A 16,415-nucleotide genomic window follows, 5' to 3' on the forward strand; every position below is an offset into this window, starting at 1 on the left:
AAGCATATAGAGTCTTTAGAAGCACATGCACTAACATATTATCAACTTTACCCACGTCAGCATTTAACAACATTGACGATTTGAGTCCACGTTTCACTGTTTAATTTTTTTAAATTGTAAATGTTTCGATTATGCAAATAGTTCAAAACATGAACATGGTTTCTCCTGCAAACTGCACTATATTTAGGTGGAAAGTCAGAAGAGCAAATGGCGATAATCACTGTCTGTTGGGTAAAAATACATGAGTTTATCAATAACCTGAAAATTGAATCCAGAAATCGACCGACCGGATCTTGACAATTGCAGGGTTTTTTTTCACTCACCATTGTACAATTACCAATATATATGAATAATTACAGCCTTAAACTCGAATTATTTTTAATTACATTCCTGTCATAACACATAAAAAAAATTTAAAAGTGTTGGATATTTGTCCCTTTTAATAATAATCCAGAATAAAACAAAAGGCAAATAAAACACGGTATTGCATTAAATGAACGGTAATTTTTCCAATAATTTCCAGAATATTAATATAATTAATTGGGCATTGACTCACCAACACACACAATTGTTTGAGATTCGAGACGCATTATTTCTTTCAATGGGAATTAAGCACTGCTCGTGGCAACATTTAATAGAACTAGCGGAAACTGAACGCCCTCAGCGTTGTGAGCACATAGCAAACGCAAAAGTGTATCGAATTGTATTGTCAGAAAAATGTGTACAATAAATATGCAAAAGGTAAAATGCATAAGGTAATTAATACAAACAATGCGCATTGAAGATGATTTTCATTATGACTCTCAAAAGCAAAGAAAGTAAAGTTTTGCTCCAATTGGAATTGGTGATCCACTGACAATTACGTGACTTTTAATATTAGGGTTTTATGCAAGTGCGTCATCTATGACGACAATTTTGTTTTTGTTATATCGTTTTTTTCATCCCCGATTATAGATCATGAAGTCAATATGTCGCTTCGCACACAATTATTTTTTGTTTTTAATTTCCTAACGTTAGAGGGGTTTTGATATTTCCGCGGTTTCCATTTTCCGGCTAATCCACTATTACAATTGACTGTCGACTTTAACTGTTACAACGAATACAACAATAACACGTTACCAAGCTTCAGCCAGGTAACTTCTGTGGTGATTGGAACGCAATGGCGAATATCCCGGGGCATCAAAGTCGGTATTTCATGCACACCGCGCCTCGGCCAAAACTAGCATCCGTGCTTACCATTGGGAAAACGCATTAGGTAGTAGGAAAATTAGTGAATGTTGCGCATGGGTGTCGCGACGACTACCGCATTTCACCAGTGACACATACGTAAATTCAGATTGGCAAGCTCGCTACAGTGACCTTCATTGCTTGCTTCCCATGGGAATTAAAACGAGACATTTTGAAGTTTAGTGTCATGGTAGATTCGTTGAAAAGCCATAATTAAACAAAGCAGAGACAAACTACGTTTTACAAGCACAATTGACTTGCCATTGTACAATTACAAATATATACACTCATCATTGTACAATTACAAATACATACACTCACCATTGTACAATTACAAATATATACACTCATCATTGTACAATTACAAATATATACACTCACCATTGTACAATTACAAATATATACACTCACCATTTTATAATTACAAATACATATACTCACCATTGTACAATTACAAATATATACACTCACCATTTTATAATTACAAATATATATACTCACCATTGTACAATTCCAAATATATATATATACTCACCATTGTACAATTCCAAATATATATACTCACCATTGTACAATTACAAATATATATACTCACCATTGTACAATTACAAATATATATACTCACTATTGTACAATTACAAATATATATACTCACCATTGTACAATTACAAATATATACACTCACCATTGTACAAATACAAATATATATACTCACCATTGTATAATTACAAATATATATATACTCACCATTGTACAATTACACATATTTACATTCCTGTCATAACACATAAACAAAATTCATAAGTGTTGGATATTTGTTCCTTTTAATATTAATCCAAAATAAAACAAAATGCAAATAAAACACGGTATGTGTCACTCTTGCATTAAATGAACGGTAATTTTTCAAATAATTTCCAGAATATTAATATAATTAATTGGGCATTGACTAGCCAACACACACAATTGTTTGAGATTCGAGACGCATTATTTCTTTCAATGGGAATTAAGCACTGCTCGTGGCAACATTCAATAGAACTAGCGAAAACTGAACGCCCTCAGCGTTGTGAGCACATAGCAAACGCAAAAGCGTATCGAATTGTATTGTCAGAAAAATGTGTACAATAAATATGCATAAGGTAAAATGCATAACGTGATTAATACAAACAATGCGCATTGAAGATGATTTTCATAGTGACTCTGAAAAGCAAATAAATTAAAGTTTAGCTCCAATTGGAATTGGTGATCCACTTACAATTACGTGACTTTTAATATTAGGGTTTTATGCAAGTGCGTCATCTATGACGACAATTTTGTTTTTGTTATATCGTTTTTTTCATCCCCGATTATGGATCATGAAGTCATTATGTTGCTTCGCACACAATTATTTTTTGTTTTTAATTTCCTAACGTTAGAGGGGTTTTGATATTTCCGCGGTTTCCATTTTCCGGCTAGTCCACTATTACAATTGACTGTCGACTTTAACTGTTACAACGAGTACAACAATAACGCGTTACTAAGCTTTAACCAGGTAACTTCTGCGGTGATTGGAACGCGATGGCGAATATCCCAGGGCATCAAAGTCGGTATTTCATGCACACCGCGCCTCGGCCAAAACTAGCATCCGTGCTTACCATTGGGAAAACGCATTAGGTAGTAGGAAAATTAGTGAATGTTGCGCATGGGTGTCGCGACGACTACCGCATTTCACCAGTGACACATACGTAAATTCAGATTGGCAAGCTCGCTACAGTGACTTTCATTGCTTGCTTCCCATGGGAATTAAAACGAGACATTTTGAAGTTTAGTGTCATGGTAGATTCGTTGAAAAGCCATAATTAAACAAAGCAGAGACAAACTACGTTTTACAAGCACAATTGACTTGCCATTGTACAATTACAAATATATATACTCACCATTGTACAATTACAAATATATACACTCACCATTGTACAATTACAAATATATATACTCACCATTGTACAATTACAAATATATATACTCACCATTGTACAATTACAAATATATATACTCACTATTGTACAATTACAAATATATATACTCACCATTGCACAATTACAAATATATGCACTCACCATTGTACAATTACAAATATATACACTCACCATTTTATAATTACAAATATATATACTCACCATTGTACAATTACAAATATATACACTCACCATTGTACAACTACAAATATATACACTCACCATTGTACAATTCCAAATATATACACTCACCATTGTACAATTACAAAATTATATACTCACCATTGTACAATTCCAAATATATATACTCACCATTATATTATGACCAATATAACATTGGTACCATTACCAGTACACCATCACCAATATACCATTATAAAAATATCCCTATAAACTTGGACTTTTCCTTTTTAGATGCTACAAATTTCTTCCATAGTTTCTGCTACCAGGTGTACTAATTATATTCTATCGTGACTATCAGGGGTAATATTTAAGTCCTGGTGACTATTGTGGGTATTTATTACATGTCGTGGTTCTTATTATGGGCGTTCATTACATGTCCAAGTGACTATCATGAGTAATATTTGTATGTCTTGGTGACTGAAACCAAGGAATCCAAGTATATAAAATGACATGTCAAATATAAATATTAAAGATTGGTCATCTTTTACCATTATTATACATCTGACTCCGATACGCCACAAGTTACAGCGTGCCGCAGTTTTGCGGTATCTTACGGGGTATTTTCATCCTACCATATAAAGAAAATGCGAATTCCAAATATGGAATAATTACGTGCGCAAGCGTCCTTTTAATGAAAACAAGCATGGCTGCCTCCACAGCTTGACCGGAATCCACACAGAGAAGTTCGCAGGTTCTGTTCTAAACTTTTTTCATTTCGACATTCCCATTGGGAGGAAAAGATGTATAAGAATAAGGTTCTTGCGAGGATACCGTAAAGTATGCACGAACGTGCTACGCGTCGGTCGATACTCTCGCTGTACTGTCTTCGTTCATACTTTTCGGTATCCTCGTAATAATCACATAATCTTTACATGATGTATGTATTCGAGGGCTCTGATAAAATTACTCTTTAAAAGATGTAACTAGGGATACCCTCTTTAAATAAAGTATAACAACAAAGATGCTCATAAAACAAGTAAGACAAGACAAAAGAACATACATGTATATGTATTGCAGCAATTAACATTGTGATCACGGTAAAGACTTGCCACTGCATCCAGACGCGCTCCCAGTCTCGCCACGATGGCTCCCTGCATTGGCAGCCTCAAGAATAACAGATCGAAACGACCTGTAATGAGCACGGCCCCACAGTAACTAGATGGAAATGCGACGGGGAACGTGAGATGGGTTTAGACTGTCGTGAGAAAGGTTAGTTTGTCTCTAATGTCTCGGAAATTACAAAAAAGAAGTAGTATATAACTACAACACACGCAAAGAATCGATGTATTCATGGTTCAATATTACCTAGAATAAAGTAAACACCGAGTCTATCGTGACACGCGCTAACGTTGTTAGTCAGCTGACAGCTGTTTCGTTAAGTGATAAAACTGCGGTAGGTATTTGGGCAATGTTTACATGCACACTATGGGCATTTGTGTCGTGCTTTTTAATAAATTTTGCACTGCGGCGATTTGCGATCACTGTTGTTTGCGCTTCCTGGTGACGTGACCTTGCACTATATTGCTGACATGTTTCACAGTGGTTTAGTAAGGCCATAAAATAATGAGTTGTCTGCATTTACTTTCACGTAACACCAAAAACATAAATTACTGAAAATGGGACTGCACTGTCACATCTTCTGATTTTGGGAGGTGACTTGATCATTTAACGATGCAAATATGGAAGAAAACATTTATAATGATTACATTAGACTATGAGTTATCATGACCTAAAGTATCTACACATGTATTAGTATTAGTTAGATAACTCGATGATATTCTCTCGCAATGTGCACAGGTTGTTTTGATGCGTACAATCACAATCACTGCGCATGCGTATTAATCTCATGTTTTCGTGTAACGCATACCGTTGTGTGTCCTGCAAAATCAAAATCATAATCAGACTTGTTGTACATTGTGCAGTATTGAATAACTTTATTTAAAAAATAGGGTTCGTTATAAATGCATCTTTTACGTGTTTATTATTTTCATGCGCAGTCTACATCCTTGTCACGACTGGTGAGAATTAGCAGGACATCAGAGAAACGTGCGCAATGTACAATAAACAGGGGATTAGGAATGATTGAGAGCACTAACTTCACCTTAAAATATTTATACGTTTCACAAACGTTAGATATGTTAAGCGAATGTCAGTTAATGATCAGTGAACGATTTCGAAAGAAATTTATCAAATTTGTATGTAAAAATTGTTATCGGAAATCCCTTTACAAGTTGCACCTCGTTCTATAGGGTTGCCCTCGCTTATCCACGTCCCAATATGTCGAGTAAATGTCAGAAAATGTTCATACTTTCCTCGTGTACTTTCTCTTTTTAATACAATGTCAAAAAATGACACAGCTGATATTTTCATCAATTTTAATAGTTTTAAAAACAATGTAGTGGTTTATTTCAAAAAGTAATGCTTTTTGCTAATTGTGATTTTGTATATGTGATAACTGTATTATTTGTGAAATATTTTATTGCACGAGCCTGAAATTAGTTTTATTTACCTTTTGGCTCTAGCTTAATAAAATAAAAAATAAAAACAAGCTGGAGAATCTTATATACTAGTAACTGGAATGCAGGATGGGAGATATATAGCATGTTGAATGTAATTATATAATTGCAATAGGTATTTACATATAATCATCAGTGTATATACATAATGTATGATGATAGTGTAGTATATGGCACATAAGTGCAAACAATTACCTACAAATGAATGTGTATTTAAACCATTGAGGCGATACGGACAGTTGTTAGGTTATATTCATCCTAAGTTCCGTTGCTTGGTAACGCATATGATATACTACACTACTACTCACGACACATGGCTTCATCTGCTGATTGAAACTCCGGGGTTTACCTGTACCAAGTATAATGTTTCAATTCACTGTGTTGTGTTTATGTATATATATACTTTGCGCTTTGGCGATTTTCAATCTACTTATTTCGGATAGAACAGGTGCAAGTACGATTGTCCACAGGCTTAGATTTGTTTAACGAAACCAGTGAAATTATTAACATATTGTGATAGTTGTAGTTTTAACTAGTAGTCTGGTAGTTCAATTCCATGGTGCCGTTATTTACACATACTACGTTGATGTTTCGGCACATGTTACGTTTCAGCATATTCTGAGATATGATTAATCTTTGCGTTGAATTGTGCTGCGCTGTGTTGTGTTGCGTTGCGTCATGTTGCGTTGCGTTATGTATCGCCATTGCGTATTATGTTGTTTTGAGGTGATTTGGGGTGTATTGTACAGTCATGTTGATGAAACAATTAAAACTAGGTGGCCATTCACTATGATTACACTACTGAATTGTGTTATTTTCTGTGTTAGGCAGCCAGATTAATTGTTTTAATACATTGAATAGTGTCATCTATAATGTACAATCATAGTATTAGTATAAATGACAGTAAAAGCATACCCGTATGAGTGACACAGCGGGTCATTTCCTGTTATATCAAGTCTAATCCTCGGTCTTAATCGACCTCAAACCCAAACATATTAACAAATGATCAGGTATGTTTATAAAAATGAGCTGTGAAACGAATGAAAGAAAGAAAATCGACATTTGTCAGAATCTAGTTCGCCATGATAATTGGAAGTGAACCGGTCACCTGGAATGGAACAAATCACATATTCATACCTCGTGTTTGAAATCCCCCGTGTTGAATGGTCAGAAAGCGGTCACGTGATGTCACCACAGTATTATTAAAAAAAGTTACATACCAGAATGCGATTAAAGTATATGTAGGTTTCTCTTCTATTCTTGTAGTTTTGAGATTGGTGCCAACCTTCCGGGTCAATGACATTATTTGCGATCGGAAATATTTTATTAACCTATGCCTTGCCAGATACCGGATGTCAAGGAAAATTCTATTATTATGTTACTGTATGTCGCGATGACGGGCCAATGAGCTACAAATGACGCTCAATTCTAGCCAATCAACGTCCGGCATGGCGTAGCCAAAACATTAAGCAACACATCAAGTTGTGTTCTAGTGAGACTTAACGGTTTGTACTTGCTGCAAGTTACTATCACAAATGCCTGGTTAATTATTAAATTCAATATTGAAATGTACGAGTAATGTGAAACTGTGTATGCATTAATTATTTGTCATTTCTTATACTCCTCTGAGCGATTAATAAAGAACGACAAGTTTTTTGGCGAAGTGGTGATAACCAATATCTGCCAAGGTAATCAACGTAACTTAGTAATCTGACCCTTTCTATTAAAGCTCCCAAGTCACTGAAATTAAGCATAAATTCATTTATACATCCGATATATATCTATGTGTGAATTTGTAATCGCTGAACAGAAGAAGAATCCGCATTTTGAGAGCGTATTTGCAAATATGGCGGGCACGTTAAGAGGCCCGATGTATGTATGTGTGGGATTTGTGATGGGATTATTTAAAATATTTAAGGATGTCAAAGTCACATGACCGACCGATATTTGTTAATTAATTGATTAAAGTAAGTAAATATTGTTTCATGCAACCAGGTTCAGATTGTTTATGGTAAGTTGTTCTCAAGATTGATTTTATATGACTGTGAATATTCTAATTGTTTATCAAGCATGCCAGCTACAGGATAGCATGTTAGCTGAAATTACAAACGAAAATAACAAGAGCGTAATATCGATGTCGACTATGTATTAGTTTGTTGCCTGCGATCAAAGTAAATATTCCCATTTCATTACCACAGTCATCGGGCGTTGTTTACGATAGTGTGTATTAGTCCTATTTCATGTTAAAACGAATTCAGAACACATAGGGTTTAAACGCAAGGTACGACGTGCTAGTTGTATATCGGGGATAATATGATTAATGGAAACTGCGATTTCTCACGATAACATATTCATAATTATCAGACGAATTTCAATACATGTCCATGAACTACTAGTTGTGGCGCCACATAAGATAAGATCCATCTTCCGGGACTAATTCATTGATATCGCCAAATGTGATCATTTTCTTTTTGTGATGAATCGTTGGACTAAGGCTACGGATTATCCACAATTGTGTTATAAGAATCGGAAATGTTAACTTAAGCTACATTCAAACATACCCTCACTTCTAATGATTGACGGATGCACGGGGCGACAGGGAATTTAAGTGATATCAGACATTCCAGACACGGACATTCACACTGAAACGTTCCAAGCAATAAATAATATTATTATCAAACAACATTACAAAAAATACACAAATACAATACATCTTCATTTGACAAAGAAATAATTAAAATAATCACGGCTAATAATTGATAACACTGTTTTATGGAGCTTATGAGTAAATGGTAAACTGTGAAAAAAGGTGCCAAGTACTGTATCGATATAAGTGAGGTTCTTAAACTGAGCATGCGTAGAATTATTCAATGTTGGAGCAGAAATTCGTGTTTTCACACAATGCCGATAAAAGCATTGATGGATAGACCGTTTGCTAAACCACGAAGTATGTGGGATGACTTAATAACAGCTAGTGAGTTGATGGGTTTTTTTTAATTTTTGATCTTGTTTTATCAGAAGAATTAAGAAAAAAAATCTGATTCGAATGAATCTCAGCTCTTAATTACTAAGTGCAGTGTATGCAAATGCTCTGAACAAATAGCCCTGTGTGTTTTCGAGCAGGAAGATTTTCATACATTGTGATAGAATGTAATAAAAATGTGTGTAGAGTTCGCGTTTTCCAGAGTCGTATCAGTCCAGCCAAAGTTCGGCCTTAACAATATCTGTGGCGATATCGGACACTTGACTACGGCCACTGTTATCGACCTTTCTTAAGACAGGAAAGATGGTATCAGCCTCTTGTTTGCTGTCTCTTCAAGCCATCTCAAATACATTGTACAAAATGTGTACAGTATAGAGGAAATGTATACGTCAACGAATACAGTCTGTTGTTCATTCTCCCGTACACAGTCTTGCATTGCGATAGGCCCTTGTGATGTGCTTAATACCTTCTCGTACCTTGTAAGAAACAGCGTCATGGCATTTGCGAGTACTTCGATGGATGCATCTCCTGTATGCAAATAGGGAGTCACATGGATCTTCGTTTTCTTTCAGCTTACGGATAAATTCTACGTCACAATCCATAACATCTGATGTGTTACAGTCAGCGGAGAGCTGCTTTTCATCTGACGTCACTGATGGGAATACACAACAGAATGAATACGTTATTATCTTCGAAAGCACACTTGTCAAAATGATCGTGACTGCTTGTGGGGACCCCTCGAGTCATTGAAATATAGTTCCGCTCATTGGAGACATTTCTGCAAAGTGTTCAAGGATATTATCCCCCAGTCTACGTCTACGTTATCGGTTCAGTGTTACACTACTTTATAAAGCGCATCGTAGTTTTTTATCTATGATTATAGAAATGGATTTGAAAAATGGGGAATTGAGATGAATAGGTTGAATATTTTTTTATTCGCTTATATCAAAAAATAGCCCGAACGTCAGAAAAATGCAAAATCGTACAAATACATTGCGCTTTGGGGTCACCATAGTTCATAACAAATGCGATCACGTGATTTTAAATTGCCACAACATCGAAATTCGCGTCCCTTGAAAGAACTCGGCGAACCCTAATTTATGCGGTTAACTGGCCAGAATAAGGGTAAGATTGTGTTAAAGTGGCAGGGTGGCAATCTGTGTACGCGCGGGAATCGAGTCCCAACCGACGATAACCATACACGCAAAAAAACGCAAAGGCTCATTGGTAGACGCTTGTTTGTAAATAATGACACGCTATGGTCATTTGACGCATGCGCAGGTGACGACTCCCTCGCTTTAATAAAATTTCTGGTAAAAAATACAGAGAGTGCTGTCATATATTGAGTTGTTGGTGACATGCTGCGTCAGAAATGTTTAACATGTTTACTGTATTCGATATTCTATTAGTTTTCTAACTTTACTTTCCTTGTGTCGTGTTAACCTTTATCAACTTGTTCTTGTTTGTATTGAAATTACTATATCATTTAATAATGTCGATCATGTATTGTAATTGGGATTTTCGGTGATAATAAACAATGGTCTTACCAGCCCGTCGTTCTCGATTAGTTTCCTGTATAAGTAACTGCAGACCGATACTATCCACCAATGGGCAGATATTGACTTTCTTGAATGACGTCACTATCTCCATGACAGCGCCGTTGAAACTGTTAGAGGTGCAAGCGCTCGTGCCAAGTTGCCAAGAGACACAGTTTACGTAGGTCTGTGAAGTAAATTAATATTCTTGTTATTCATTGTCTACTCCACTGTGTGGTACGTACCTTGAAGATACATACCAAGAGTAGTCTGTTAACTGCTGTGTAACATTCATGTCTCGTGAGACAAACTATGACAAATTTCAGTTATTTGCAGGTTTGTTTTGTGTCCACAGCTGCACTGATATGTGCCCTCTATCGGCTCAAACCGCGAATGTAGACGTGATTGACAAATGAGGGCACTAACTTACACTGCCACTCCGCCAACAATTGTTATTGTTATTCCCAGGACCAGAAAAAATATTCATGTTCCTGGTATGTGTCCGTTTTGTTTTGTTTTGCGGGAATTTTAGAGAAAAAAAATCAAATCAAAATAAGACTGTAACGCAATTCATATGACATCGTTTAGCATCGCCTTTGAAGAACAAATAAACCCGGTTTTTTTCTTAATTTACCGAGCTTGAACCATCACAATGTATTGAATTCAACAACGAGCAATGTGATTACTAGTCTGAGATTTGACCTATCATGAACCTGCTGCCTGAAAATGAATATGCTCAACAATTTAAATTGGAAAATTGTAGTGATAGGTATATTGGTACTATTCGAAATATAGTATATGCGAACACCTCAAGTTAATTGGAGCGTTTTGAATCAAATTGCTGGCATGTTTCCGTCTAGCGTTACCAAAAAGTGGTTCTAGCCAATGAAAAACGTTTCCTCTTTCCTGATTTGAATGTACGTTAAAGGGTCATAAAATCATTCATAGCTTTCTGAAATGTATGGTAACTTTACAAATATATATTAATGGCGACATATTTCCAAACGATGAACAGCTTTATTGGCTCCCACTGCTCTCTTAATTTCTCTTAGTTGTGTATTTCGTGAATTAAAGTCCTCCGTTTCCATAGCAACACTGACTCACCTGAAGACCAATACATACAGCCTCATTGTCGTCACGTGCTAGTTGTACAATATTGATGAAATCCATGCCGCATTGATGCAGTGCCATGACGTCACAGGCCTCTGTACGTGACTCTTCAAAATTATCAAAGAATGCTACGTTGTCATGACAATTCAAATAGTAAATTGTGCGTTACAGAGTGAGTGTCAGCAGCAGTAGCGGCGAAGCCAAGCAGTGAAATGAAGAAAGAAAGAGAGAAAATAAGTCAGAGTAAGTGATACGCAGTTGCATTTATAGATCAAGCTATCCATGGAGTCACACAGAAATCTTTTTGCGTTGAAAACCACCGAACGTGCATAGAATAGAAGTTGAAATCATAAATTGTTATTAAAATCGCCAACTTATTGTAAAATTGACGTCATCGCATTGTTTACAAAGATGTCTCAAACCCTGATCTATAATATCTATCGGTTCCATGGCTTTTTATGACGGCAAATTCATCATCACCGCCATCACCACAAATCACACAGCTCACCGATGTAAATGTTGAAGCTGTGTTTTGGCCCCAATGAAAAACATGTTTGTAAACAGTTCAGGTCCCTGGGACGTTATATTTTGAACATTTGTCGACGTATCATCGTGACGTCACTGTAGATTTACGTGAACACATGCAGTATAGTGCAGTATGGATTCAGAGACTATCTCAGCATCGGTCTATAACAAGTCACATCAAAATCGTCAGAGAAACCGATGTATATCACATTGTATATCAAATGTACGCAGAGTAAATATACAGTACAAATTTAGATATGCAGATAGCATTAAACGAAAGGTAACATATCCAACCACACTGGGGCATCGTGGCACCCTTCATCAATTCGGTGATCTCTAGCCAAATGACCCCCCAAAAAGCCGAGGCTGTGGTATTCCGAGAGATAGTCATTTGTAGAAGCAGAGGGCGCACTTCCAATGCAAATATAGAAAATGGACGCCACGCACTGATAAAAGTGGGCAATGGATCAATTGAAATGTAAGAGATTTTAAAGTATGAAAACCTCGTTGGCGTTCTACTATATGCACGTACGCTGGACCATGGATTAAAAGTGGATCAAATTATTAATAACACGCAATGACCTTAGTGTATCAGAGGACTGTTTGTTATTTTGTTGTATCTCCTTAAACTGACCACATCCGTTTAGGCTTTTACGTCATAGCCTTGATGTTCAATATGTGTTGTTCATAAATGATCGTTATAAAAGCCCCTCCTGTATCTACACCAATTACATGGACAAAGAAACCAAGGTCTTGCGGCTATTTTGTATAAAAAGAAACGTTTATCGAAAAGGCGTTCTACTTCGACACGGGGTAGCAAAGGTTTTTATTATGGGGTTAGCACATAGGTCATCGAGTTGGTCACGTGTCACAACCGTATCAAATGACGATCTCCAGATACGTCAGTAATTGTCACTATTAGTATCGTACACCTACCTGGTTTCCCTTCTCGCAGGAATTCTGCTTGAGACACTCTGCTATCTCTGTTCTTGTCATAGACCTCCATCACAATTCGAGTGTCATCATTCGTCATGTTGGGATTGTTTTCTAAGTATTCATCCACAGTAATGTATCCGTCCGAGTTGCTGTCAGTTTTCTGAAAAATCTTCAAGTACGGTTGGTCCATTGCTTCAGGTGATATATCTGATACTGGGTCGATGTAACGTCGATACCTTCAAACGGCAGATTAGTGTGAAAGAGTTACGTAATGCAAGCGTAGACAAATAGCGCCCGCAAGCATAGAACATTTAAACATTAACAGTAAGATGTCTCTAACTATTACGTCAATACAAAGTATTAACGAGCAAATTCGAAATTTGGAGAAAGACCGTAAGACTTCATTGAGGAGCATTAAGACCTTTTTCATGTGAACTATTTGATACGATGAACAAGAACGATTTTTCGGGCTCATATTTAAGCAATCTTGGATCATGATTCGGAACGCGGGCGGATCTTTGTGAATCCATGATTTTCAGAACAACATTTGAAGAAGTGTGAAAACGAAGTTCCAACAGACAATCGAAAACGTCCAACTCCCAGGCGCGCTAAAACATTGAAAATTGGACTTTTAGTGCAGATTTCCCACAATGATATGCACTGTTTTATACATAGTTTGAGTACACCCCCCCCCCCGCACATCCGTAGACTGTATTTTAAATGATTTCCATAAAGCTACTCGCACGAATGTATTTTCTAAATCCGGTTCAGTCCAGTTTCAGTGATATTATAAAGGCGCCTTACCTTTTATTTTTCATAAAATGAAGTGGTTTGGGTGGAATGTAAACTGATTCTGTATTCTTTGATGCATCTTCTGATTCCGTATTTGGTTGGTGTATGTAAGCCGAATCGTCAGCTTTTGACAAATCCTCTGATTCCGTATTCGGCTGGAGCAAAAGTGACACGTATATTTCATCTCCCGGACTCACCATAGTTTTTTCTTTTATCCTGCCACATCCTGTTGCCATGGGCACTAGGCAATATAGGAGCAAAGTCAATGTTGATGATATTTTATAGTTTTTCGCCATCATTTGGATCTGTAACCAGAAAAAATAGAGCGTTCATCGACAAAAAGTTCAATGTACTGGGTATAACGCAACTGCATGTCTTATCCCTGGTCAACATTAGCGCGCTCCCGAATATGCTGAAATATCTTATATTATCACAAATTTGGTTTTAATAATTATCTGCGGCGTCCAGCAAGACGACTCGAAGTCAGATAAAGCTTTCTGCGTGTGCGCGACAAAGTTGGTTAAGAAACAACGCTATTTTAAAATATCAAGTTATTGATTGCACAATGAAAAGTGGGTATAAATGTATTTATTGCTATATTTTGAATTAAGAATTGAATTGTGCGATTTAAGAAAAATGGCATCATTGTCCAGGATCGTTTTGAAAAAATAACGTGGCTCAAAAATATTAACTTACCACCATAAACTTATTTTACTGTAACAGTTCATTTCGATTTGGTTTAAGCTTTCCTTGGCCAACAACAAACAAAATGTTTTGTAACAAAATGTGAACAACAACAAAAAACAGATTTACGGCCGAACCAGTAAAATTCTCGCCCACCGAGTAACAATGTCGTAGTAAATGACGTTTATATTTATATGCAATCGTTAAACTTCGTCGCACTGTTTAGTCTAGTATTATAGTTTGTAACCAAATAGACATAAGTACATAGTGTAAAAGTATAGCGTACTATCAATGCACGTCCGACGTGTAGTAGACGAGTAGCGTGGACGTCAGCTCCTTAAACCTTACACTCGACAATTACTTTATACAGAAAAAAAATTGTAGAAAACCAAATTTGTTATTTCTTGCAAATCCTGTTTCGATTGATGTTAGCGTATCGTATCAACGGAGAGCTGGGAACTTGGACTACGAGAGTATAAGCAAACAGTACAGTCTCGGCATCACTGCAGTGTGTTACTGAGAAGAATCTCGATACGAACGTCGTTTTTTGTTTCGTCCGAGGTGGATTTTTGCGACTTCACCTACGAGTACATTTTTAGACGCCGTATCAAATACGCGTTAGTTGGGTTGAATAAATACAAGAAGTTAATATTTAGGAGTTCTTCTGACAAGACACCGTGTGTCCGTGTGTGTGGTGTGTTTTCTTTACTATCGTCGCCGCTTGTTCCATTTGGAGATATAACCAACGGCGGTACTTCAGTGCTCGGGGTCCAGTATTCCCTATAAAGTTACTTACCTTGCTGAACATGTACCAGATTCGATCTTCTCACGTTCCAAAAACAAAACAAAAATCTCTCTCTTTGTAATCTAAGTTTTTCCAGTCCTGTATAAAGCCCTGAGTATTGCTAATGCAGCGTCGTACTGGTTTCTCGCCTTCTAAGAGTGTTTGAAACATAAACGTGTTACTAGTGTTCTTTTATACCGTCTCATCATGATTGGCCACGAAGTTGTTTAGAGTATTTCACCAATCCGCAATGTACGTCAGTGGCTGCAGTTTTACGCGGGAACTACCGTCCAATTATAGATAAGAGAAATAAAAACGTTCTGCGAAAACACAGCACGATCTCAACTCGGAAGTACACGCCCACACTCTTGCCTTTTACGGGGCGAATGCGCAGGAAGCGGCGATGATATGTGCTGTGGTGGGGCCACGATATGGGGTAATTAACCGGAATGCCATGCTTCTCTATTCGTTGACGAGCAATCCCAGCGTACAAGCCCATCGGAATGCGTAAAAAATAAAGCCGTAGAGAACTAGTATACGGACTTGTTCGCGTCCACTTTGACCTCTAAGCAAACAGTTTGGCGTATTGGAATTTGTAGGTTGTTTTCGTCATTCTGTTCACGCCAAATTAAACTGATTCAGAATTCTAAACACATTACTGCCGTGTATTGAGCAGTTCAGTAAATTGATATTGTTTGATATGTAAGAGTTATCCTCTTAACAACACTTTCGTGAGAAGTTAAGGGTGACTGACGGGGTAGATGTGAACCAACTGCGTAATACGGGTAGCAGTTGCCGGGTGTGTTTTGTTTGTTCTATTACGCTGTACGTACGTGTATGTATTACATTTGACAAGAAACATGATATTAACACGTATTCATATATGTATACTAGTATTTTACTTAGCGAAGAACGTCGTGTTGTTCTCATATCATAGTATTTGTTTTAATTCTATGTTTACATTTTCTTCGATTTACAGCATATATCGCCACGTAATATAATTTCACAAATTCTCAGATATCGTTTTCTGTACTGAGTCACACAATTATATGTCTGTGCGGTCTTGTGTCATCGTGAGATGACGCTAGGTTAAAATAGTGACGTTGTTTATTGTCCGCGGTCATATAGGGACAGGGGACGGTTTATTGA

The 16,415-nt window shown here is 36.8% G+C and overlaps 1 protein-coding gene across 2 annotated transcripts; it reads right to left on the bottom strand.

The window, feature by feature from the left end:
* Positions 1–9,141: 9,141 nt before the first annotated feature.
* On the bottom strand, positions 9,142–15,419 carry LOC100369605 (uncharacterized). 2 transcript variants are annotated; one of them, XM_078007658.2, is made up of 6 exons: positions 15,279–15,419; positions 13,811–14,103; positions 13,007–13,242; positions 11,540–11,673; positions 10,448–10,622; positions 9,142–9,552 (listed from the first exon to the last, which is right to left on the bottom strand). In XM_078007658.2, the coding sequence occupies exons 1-6, from the start codon at positions 15,288–15,290 to the stop codon at positions 9,311–9,313; spliced, it is 1,092 nt and encodes a 363-aa protein (XP_077863784.1). In that variant the 5' UTR covers positions 15,291–15,419; the 3' UTR covers positions 9,142–9,310. The 2 variants fall into 2 exon arrangements, with proteins under 2 accessions (XP_077863784.1, XP_085356870.1); XM_085500744.1 differs by having other exon boundaries at positions 11,540–11,652; positions 15,279–15,418.
* Between the last annotated feature and the right edge of the window lie 996 nt (positions 15,420–16,415).

The sequence above is a fragment of the Saccoglossus kowalevskii genome, chromosome 6 (assembly GCF_978046115.1).
Source record: "Saccoglossus kowalevskii chromosome 6, keSacKowa6.1, whole genome shotgun sequence".
In the NCBI taxonomy this organism is placed as follows: Eukaryota; Metazoa; Hemichordata; class Enteropneusta; family Harrimaniidae; genus Saccoglossus; species Saccoglossus kowalevskii.

Bases quoted from the DNA above. Each gene is read 5' to 3' on its own strand.
- LOC100369605 (XM_078007658.2), bottom strand. The intron at 11,674-13,006 runs GTAGGTGTACGA...ATGACAACGTAG, and splicing joins CCTGCGAGAAGGGAAACCAG to CATTCTTTGATAATTTTGAA. The intron at 10,623-11,539 runs GTGAGTCAGTGT...TTTACTTCACAG, and splicing joins CTGTATGTATTGGTCTTCAG to ACCTACGTAAACTGTGTCTC.